At 58.5% G+C, this 9,659-nt stretch overlaps 3 protein-coding genes across 3 annotated transcripts; all 3 read left to right on the forward strand.

The window, feature by feature from the left end:
* Nucleotides 1–43: 43 nt before the first annotated feature.
* Nucleotides 44–2,172, forward strand: LOC117591632 (outer membrane lipoprotein BfpB-like; the record flags this gene model as incomplete). The annotated part of the gene is made up of 2 exons (XM_034284957.1): nucleotides 44–417; nucleotides 474–2,172. Coding segments are annotated over 2 exons (2,073 nt in total), but the record flags the coding sequence as incomplete, so codon positions are not given.
* Nucleotides 2,173–4,057: 1,885 nt separating this feature from the next.
* On the forward strand, nucleotides 4,058–5,701 carry LOC117591633 (probable type II secretion system protein HxcR). Its single transcript, XM_034284958.1, has one exon. The coding sequence runs from the start codon at nucleotides 4,058–4,060 to the stop codon at nucleotides 5,699–5,701; it is 1,644 nt and encodes a 547-aa protein (XP_034140849.1).
* Nucleotides 5,702–7,884: 2,183 nt separating this feature from the next.
* Nucleotides 7,885–9,399, forward strand: LOC117591634 (shufflon protein A'-like). The gene has a single exon (XM_034284959.1). It carries the CDS (start codon nucleotides 7,885–7,887, stop codon nucleotides 9,397–9,399), a length of 1,515 nt encoding a protein of 504 aa, XP_034140850.1.
* The last annotated feature ends 260 nt before the right edge of the window (nucleotides 9,400–9,659 follow it).

The following is a 9,659-nucleotide window of genomic DNA, read 5'->3' on the forward strand; positions in this document are numbered from 1 at the left end:
CCTTCGGAGCGGTGCGTCCCTGACGCTCCAGATCCCTGAACAGGACGTTCTGGTTTCGGGGCTGCCTGCCCCTGAAAAACCTCAGCAGACACCACCACCCGGTCCAGTCCAGCTGGCCCCACAAAACCCCGTCATTCAACCCCATCCGGATGCGGTCGAAGCCAAGCCACTCCCTGTCCAGGCACCCGTGGATCCGGAGCATCCGGCGCTGGTGAAGCTTCAGCCCCCTGCGGAAGTCTGGACGCTTGTGGAAGGGCAACCCATCCGGGACCAGATGATGGCCTGGGCTGACCGCGCTGGCTGGAAGATCAGCTGGCCAGCCTCCCTGAACTGGATGGTGCCGGCCATGACGACCTTCAACGGTGATTTCAAAACCGTCATGTCGTCCGTCATCCAGACAGTATCGGACGAAGGGAAGTCCATTCGGGCAGAGTTCCACACCCCTAACAGATACCTCGTTGTAACCTCGCCAGGAGGCGGCCGATGAAACTACGCACCACATTCCTGGCAACACTGGCAGCCGGCACACTTCTCTCCGGATGCCAGGACTTCCAGGACGCCCAGCATCGCGAAGCCGATGTCATGAACACGGCCGAGCGTCAGCACGTCCCGAACATCCCGGTCATTTCAGAGAGCGACAAGCCCTGGCTTCTTGGTGACGCGATTAAGGATGTCGATCCCATTCCAGACCTCCTGAAACATCCCGCCGCCATAACGATCGCGCGCCCCACGTCGCTTCGGGACGCGGCCATTCTGGCCAGCCGCCTGACAAGCGTTCCTGTCAGAATCATGCCGGATGCGGAGGATGCCGACGATGGTAGCGAGATCGGTACGGCGACACCACAATCCGTCAGTTTCAATGGAACCAATCTTCCCCCTCCCCCGGTGATGTCTGCCATGTCAGCCGCTTTGGGAAACAAGGGAAAGAGTGCCAGGCAGAGCTGGAACGGTAGCGGCGACTGGCTGAAGTATGACGGCACACGGGAAGGCGTATTCCAGGCTCTCGCCACGCGCTTTGGGGTGTGGCAGCGCTTCGTCGACGGTCATGTCGAGTTTTACCGCACGCTTACCAAGACCTTCACCGTGCCTGCCTTTGCGGGCGACACACAGGCGAACACGTCCATCATAGCTTACACGGGTGGTGGCTCGGGATCGTCAGGGTCATCGTCGGGAAGCTCGGGTGGCGGCGGGGCATCTACCGGCTCTGGAAGCTCGTCGGGTCAGTCTTCAGGACAGTCTTCTGGTATCGCCTCGGTATCGAGTACCAGTAAGACCAACCGCTGGAAGACCATCGAACACACCGCGCAGATCGTGTCAGGAGGGGCAAGCGTCGTCGCGGATGAAGGCCTGGGCACGCTGTCCGCCACTGGCACGCCCGACCAGATCGCGCGTGTCGACGACTGGATGAAGAACCTGAACGATGGCCTGATGAAGCAGGTCGCCGTAGAGGTCCATGTCTACACTGTCAAAGTGTCGCATGAGAGCAACTACGGCTGGAGTCCGCAGCTTGCCCTCAAGAATTACGGCAAGGCGTTCGGAATGGCGGCGATGCCTGCCGCAATTCCGGCCCTGCAGAGTGCGGACACACCGTTCAGCTTTGGTGCGTCCATTCTCGATACGGCGACGGGAGCAACAGGACAGTTCTCAGGGACCAAGTTTGTCGTCCAGGCGCTTCAGCAGCTCGGAAACGTCACCGAACAGTATGATCGGGGCGTGGTGACGACCAACGGCGTTACAGCTCCGTTCCAGAACGGTATCAACACGACATATCTTGCGAATACGACGACGACACTCGCGACTAATGCCGGATCTGCCAACTCGCTGTCTCCTGGGGTCATCATGTCCGGCTTCATGGGGTCGGTGACGCCAAAGATCGTCGATAACCGCATTCTTCTGAGGGTGAATTTCCTCCTCCAGACGCTTCTGTCGATTCAGACCATTACGTCCAATGGTTCCAGCCTTCAGGCGCCCAAGAGCTCGAACACGTCGCTTGATGACACAGTGGCTCTACAGAACGGCTCAACCCTCGTCCTGAGCGGTTATGTCGACGATGCAACATCCCGCACGCGCAACGGTGTCGGTTCAGCCCTGAACTGGGTCACAGGTGGCGGAGGCGACGCCCAGGTTTCCAAAACACATGTTGTCGTAACAGTCGAGGCTCGCACCCTATGAAACACCTCATCGCAGCAGCGGTCGCTTTTACTCTGCCCGGCCTAGCGCAGGCGGCGACACTGGATTGCGCAAAGCACCTCAATGAGCCGGCCGCTGGTGAGGTTCTGAGCATGGCTCAGATTGATCAGAACAATGCCTGTCTGACGTATCTTCAACAGGCAAAGGCAGCCTCTGACCTGACAACGGCTATCGCTGCGAACGAGCGCAAGCAGAATGAGAAACAGGTGCAGGGACAAGCACCCCGGGCGGCGCCTGATACGCAGCTGGCACCGCCCCTCTCGCCACCTCCGCGTGAAGGATCGAACGACGACCATCCTCTCCCAAAGAGCCTGCCCAAGCCTCCCACCTATGACGCCCTGCTGGTTGATCCTTACAATCACACGGCGTCTGCCATTCTCAGGTTTGCAGACGGAAGCACCTCCGAGGTGTCAAAGGGGGTTACACTTCCGGACGGAAGCGTCGTGCTCGCGGTGACATCTTCGGGCGTCCAGATCTCTTCCAACGGGTCCAGAAGCCGCCTGAACGCAACCGGAAGTCAGCCGAGCGGCACGCAGATCATTGCCATTCCGGGCGGGTCGAACACGCTCCCTCCACCGACCTACTCGCGCTGAGGGTCCGATGGCATTCTTCATCCGCAACGAGAGACGGGTCTGGGTCGGCGATCTGAGATGGCGCAGCTTCGAGCGCGCCCCGTCCCTGCTGACTGTCCACAAGGTGGCTGCCGAATTCAGCAGCAATTACTATGTGCAAAGCCGGACTTACCCTCAGCACGTTGGGTTCCTGTCCGCTGAGACCGTCGATACCAAAGAGCCATTTCACAGCCTCGCGCTGGCCATCAGCGAGAAATTCGGGGGGAGATACTACGGCGAATACGAGGTCGGGATTGACCAGTTCTGGATCATTGCCACCGACGAAGAAGGGCTACCTCTGCCGGGGTCAGACGGCGTCTATCGTGAAGAGGCGATCGAAGCTGTTCGCTCGACCTTCTCGGGCTATCCGTTCGACCAGAGAGATCTTCTCTCGTCCCGCGAATTTGAAGCGCTTTTAGAAGATCTACCAGACGCTCCTCTCAAGGTCCGGCCAACCTCGCTCGCCCCCATTTATACGTCTGCGGCCGTTGTCATCGGCCTTCTCTTTCTTACCGGCGTAGCATCGTATTTCTACCATCTGCACGTTCTGGACCAACGTCGGGAACTCGCCCGCAAGGCTTTGATAGAGAGCGCGAAACGGCTTCCCAAAGTCGTCGCGAAGCGTGAGCCCCCTCCATCGGAATGGATCGACGGATGCGTGTCGATGATCCCCGCCTCTCCGTATGCGTCCGGCTGGACCCTGGACCATGCGTCCTGCAAAGGCGACGTGATCGATCTGCACTGGTACCGAACTGGCGGCAGTATGGCTGATGCCCCAGAGGGTGAGCTTATGGACAACGGAAACGCCATCGTGACGCACCGTCCCCTGTCCTACAGCTTCAAAAAACGGCAGGACACGATAGCGGGCTATAATGAACGAACGCTTATCGGCATCCTGCAGCGCAGCGGGGTCATTCCGGCGCTTAACTCGTCAAAGCTCAATCTTCTGGTGAACGGAAGACAGGTGCCAACAGAGACCACCCGAATGTCCTTCAGCCTTCAGACTGATCCGCGGGACATTCCTTGGGACGCCTTTGAGAACCTTAGGGTCACATCACTTTCACGGACTGTCTTGCCCGCCCAGTCGGGGTCGCAGACGGGTTCCTGGCAGATGCAGGTTTCTTTTACGCACACGCTTGCGCCTGTCACTGCCACGCCAAAGCCATCCCTTCGGACCTCGAACTAGGTCACAGGAGCGGGGCCGACTATCGCCCGGCCCGCACCTAGCGCAGCGCCAGACCTGAAAGACCATTGAAATGCTCGCTTTTCTGAAAAAGACAAAGCCAAAGAAAGTCGGGACATCGTCGAATGTTCTGACAATTCCAACAGGGTTGCGAAGCCAGATCCATCTCGATCCGGTGAATCAGGCTGTCTATGTCAACCAGAGATTGCAGCGTTCAGCCGACGCTCTCGACTGGATTGCCAATACGCGCAGGCATCCCCAGCTGGATTGCCTGAAGGTTATCTGGGAGCCGATCAGTGACGTCACGGCCCGCATTCAGAACGCCCATGAAACAGGAAGCCTTTCGGACACAGAAGAAGGTGAAGACGCCGAAGTCCGGGATGAAGCGCTGGCTCTTCTTCGCGAAGGAGCCGAAAGCGGTGTGTCTGATATCCACCTCCACCGCAAAGAGCGCCACACCGAAGTCCAGTTTCGAATCAACGGTTCACTCGTGGTTGCCCATGAGCTGACGAACGAGCATGCGGATCGTCTTTTGCGGGCGATGTACACGATGGCGACCTCCCGTGACAGCGCATACAGCGACCTGTCGTTTCAGGACGCAGCCATTGCTGGCGATATTCTCAAGGGAACAGGGCTCGCCAACGTCCGTATTGTCAAAGGCCCGTGCCTTCCGGTTTCGGAAGGTGGAAAGTTCATGGTCATCCGCCTTCAGTACGTGAAATCCGGAGGCAATCGCCGTAGTCAGCCGCAGCAGCAGACTACCTTCCGAACTCCGCGCAGACCTGAAGGTAAGCTCAAACTGCTCGAATACGGCTTCACGCAAAGCCAGGTCGACCGCATCCTGAACATCGCCGTCTCGCCTTCAGGCGTCCTCATTTGTACCGGCCCCACCGGATCCGGGAAGACGACCCTGCTCTACGAGATCGCATTGCACAAAGCCCGGACCCAGCCGGAGCGGCGCCTGGTCGAGATCGCCCAGCCTGCTGAGTATCCCATGCACTGGGGTATCCAGCTTGATATTTCGAATGCCCTGACGTCCGAAGAAGCGGGTCGTGAGTTCCGTGCACGCCTACGGACCGCGCTACGTATGGATCCGGATGACCTGTCCATCGCAGAAATGCGCGATAGCGAAGTCGCGCTGACCACGTTTGATTCCGCGCAGACAGGCCATTTCGTGATGAGTACGCTCCATGTGGACGATCCGTTCGATTACCCTCTGCGGTTTCAGAACATGGATTTCGAACGCCTGAGTTTCCGCACGACCTGCAATGCCTCCATCGTCCGGGGCGTCGTCGCACAACGTCTGCTTCCTGTCCTCTGCAAACACTGTTCGCTTCCATGGACCGTCGCTGACGAAAGACTGCCACGCAGGACCTGCGAAGCTGTCCCGACATGGGGCGAGGATCTCAGCGCGGTCCGCAGAAAAGGGCCAGGATGCCCTCATTGCTTCGGTACTGGCATCTCCGGTCGAACCACGGTTGCAGAGGTTGTCGAAACGGACGAACAGTTGATGTCTGACTTCGTCAATCATGGCGTAGCCATCGCCCGGCATCGGTTCAGAGCACGGCCCGATGCCGATCCGTCGATGGTCGAGACAGCAATGGGCCGTGTCTTCCAGGGGCTTGTCGATCCATTTGCCGTGACGGCAACCGTTGATCGGATCCGAACACGTGACGCCGTCATGAGCGAACGACTGTCAGGGGCAAAACTGTCATGAGCCTTCGAATTGTCTACACCTCTGCGGCGGCTGAAAAACCGCGGCTTACGCAGGACCTTGCACAGTGGATGGATATCCACGTCGCTTTTACATGGCGGACACGGGCACGGCTGTATCGGATGATAGCCATCAGGCTCAGGCAGAAGTCAGAGCTGGAACGCATCATGCTCCTGTATATCCGTCAGCAGGAGCGCAGAAAAAAGACCTCCGTGCCGAGGATTCTGAACAAGGTGCTGCATCGGATGGCCGCCCAGGGCATGAGCTTTGCCGAGGCGCTGAGGCCTTTCATCCCGCATGACGAATACATGATGATCCTCTCCGGCGAGAAAGGAGACGACATCGCCTCCGCGATGGATCTGTTGTGCGATATCAAAACCCGCGTAGGTCGCATCATGCGGGCGGCGAGGAGTGCGATTGGCCAGCCCCTGATGTATGTCGGGATCATCTTCGCGTTCCTTTATACGATCGCGAAAATGGTCATTCCCTCGTTACTCATGAACGGCGGCATGAAGATGAAAGCGAGTACGTCACAGGATATGCTTGTTTTCGCCAGTAGTCTCGCGACCGGCCTGAATGGTGTCCTGATCCTCAGTGGCCTGGTTGGGGCATTGATACTGCTCTGGCTCAGTCTCACAAAGCTGACAGGGCCTCTTCGGGTTTTCCTCGAGCGCGCAGCACCCTGGTCCATCTATCGCAATATTCAGGGTTACATCTGGATCTCGAGTTTTATTGCGCTGGTTCGGGCCGGGATGACAGATACCGAAGCCCTCACCCATCAGATGCAGGTTGCCACACCCTGGCTTCGTGAACGCCTCGAAGCCATTCTTGACCGTCTGGGTCCACGGGGCATGTCCCTGCCCGAAGCCATGGAAGATTCCGGGTTCGCCTTCCCGTCCCCCGAAGTCATTGACGACATCGAGGCAAGCTGGGGCGGCACAGGAGCTTATGACCGTCTTCTGCAGTCAAGTCGGGCCTGGGCTGATGAGATCGAGTTCACGACGCTGGAGCAGGCGGCCGCGGCGAAAGGCTTCGCGAACGCAATGATGATGCTGATTGCCGGTGCGTTGATCGTCGCCTCGAACAACATCGGTTCCGGCATGAGCGATATCGGGCCGATGTAACTGATATCCCGGCTGTGTCCGCACTCACAAAGACCCGTTCGATAATGCTTCCAGGACCACATCAGGGAGAATTATCATGGATCAGATTGTCTCACTCCTTATCAAGGCCGGAGCGGTGCTTCTTGCACTGATTGCCGTCCTTGTCGGGGGCTACTCCGTGTTTGCGAAAAACAACGGCAGTACCGCCGCGTCACAACAGAGCCAGCTTGCGACCAACATCAGCAGCTACATCAATGGCGGCATGACGACCCGTAGTTATACCGGTCTCAATAACTCCGTAGCCATCAAGGCGGGACTTGTGCCCAAATCGATGCAGAACGGCGATGGCGACACAATTCTGGGTCCGTGGGGCAGTTCGAAGGTGACCATTGCGCCCTGGGATCAGGGTCATTCCGAAACTTGGACCAATGTCGATGGTGATGCGTGTGCGACCTTTGCGCGAAGCCAGAACGCTGATCGCGTAGCCATTAACGGCTCCGAAGTCGCAATGTCCGATCCCCAGGCCGCAGTGAATATCGCAAACAACTGCAATGCAACGTCTGGGGTCTCGCAGGTCACTGTCACCTTCGAATACTCGAACTGAGCCCGTATGGCCTACGTCTTTCTGGCATTGGCTCTGGTGATCATGGCCGCAAGTTCAATGGATGGCCTTCGGGTCATCCAACGACAGAATCTGCCGTCCCCCCTGGTGTCAACGACCGAGACTGCGCAGGCCTGGCTTGCCTACAAAGCGGCCCTGCTTCTCTACCTCGAAAACCATCCGGCAACCCGATCCTCTGTACCTCTTAGCGCGTTGACCCTTGGCAGCAACGCTGCCCTGGTCACAACCGCGCAAAACAGCATCACGGGTACGGGTCAGTCGGTCTCGGTCATTGCCTGGATGCCTATGGAAGCCGCCGACATTTCGCGGGCAATCCTGCTCGCGAATGGCGATCTTTCCCTTGGAACAGCGCGAAGCGGGCACTGGTTCACCCCAGCCTCGGGTGACATGGGAGCCCTTCCGGTCGCAGTGCCAGATGGCGACGCCGTTTCCTACATCAGCCTGAGCGGCACGGGATATCAATGAACACAATCGTCGCACTGATGATCGCTACGGTGATCGGTATCATGATCCTGCCGCGCTATTACGCCATGGTCGAGAATGGCACGCGTCAGGGTAGTCTTGCCGTGACCGCCGGACAGTTTCAGGATCTCATCCGGGCAGCCGGACAATATGAAAACGCGCACACCAGCGAGCTGACGGCTGCTGTTCCGGTTGGCGGAACCACGCAGATTGCACTGTCAACGCTCATCAGCGAACACGACCTTCCGCCTGCGTTCACGGCGACAAACCCGGACGGACAGATCTGGAGTGTTTACATCCAGCAGCCGACCTCTGGTGTGCTGAGTGCCGTCATCGAAAGCAGTGGCGGTACGTCCTATATTCCAAAGGACGAAGTCTCTGTCGCGTCTATGACGGGGCATCAGGGTGGCTTTGTTCCCTATGATGGCATGCTTGGTGGACTGACGGCCGACACGGCTTACGGCGCAAGCGGAACCTGGCGTTTCAATATGGCGGGCCTCCCCAACCCTGGCCCCGGGCATCTTGTCGGTCTGGTCTCTGCCGGTGCGGGGTCATCGGACGCTGGCGTGACGACGAACGACTACCTGTATCGCACCGCCGTGGCTGGGCACCCAGAGCTCAACACGATGCGAACCCCGCTGGATATGGGCGGCAACAGCATCAATAACGCCAATGATGTCAACGCAACGCGCGGCGTGTTCGCAGGAGGCAATCCGAACGGCGGCTATGGCGGGGTGAAGGTGGCGAGTGCCTACCTGTACGGCGACGACAATAATGCTGCCGTCAGAACACCAGGCGCTGTCTTTCTGCAGCATTATGATGGGTCATCGGCTGATCTATGGGCCGGCCAAGGGCATTTTGGTTCTAACATCGGGACGCGCGGATATGACCCTTATGTGGGTCTGCCAACCGGCTGGGGTGGGGGCGTCCATAGCTGGGATGGCTATTTCGAAGGCGGCCTCGGCGTTGGGACAGGCGGAAATGTCAGCACCTATGTGAACAATCAGGGATATGTCAGCATCGGCGACCGCCTCGAAGTTCAGAACTCGGTGCGTGTGATGCAGAACGGCTGTGCCTTCAACGTCGGCAATGCGTGTTTCTATGGCGACAATGACAATCTGGCCATCCGGGCACCTGGAGCAGCCTATGTGCAGCATGCCGACGGCAGCGCGGCCGATCTTGGAGCGGGGAATGTTTCAGCCACCACTGTTCGGCTGGGAACCGATAATGGCAATGCGTGGCCAGGAAACGGGTGCAGTCCGAACGGCGCGTTAGCGACCAAAAATGATAACTCTGGACTGCTTCTGGTGTGTCAAAGCGGTGTCTGGCGTGCACCACAGGCCCAGATCTCAGGTTATGTGCCGACCACAACAAATGGTTTTGCCGGCTACAACCGGACGAACAGCATCACGGGCGGTTACAGCTGCCCTGCCGGCACAGAAGACCTCGGGATCGAGACCATCTGGTACGGCAATTATGGATACTCAACCCTTCATCTGTGCAGCGCCCAATGAGCGACGCCCTCACGCTGCCCAAGACCGTGATCACGCCCGACGTTTCGGGCGTGAAGAGCGGAACGTATGACTTTACGCCGGAACTCTTCATGTCCTTGCGCACAACCCTGCGTCGATACAAGCATCGACGTTCCTCCAAGATGCCTAATTACGGTGTAAGAACGATTGGTGGGCATCGAGTCAAGCATGTGATTCCTCTTGGAACACACTGTCTGCCAGCAACCATTCTCCGGAACGCCGACCTGCGCACGGGCGCACTG

This window comes from Drosophila guanche, unplaced genomic scaffold (genome assembly GCF_900245975.1).
Source record: "Drosophila guanche unplaced genomic scaffold, DGUA_6, whole genome shotgun sequence".
NCBI lineage: Eukaryota > Metazoa > Arthropoda > Insecta > Diptera > Drosophilidae > Drosophila > Drosophila guanche.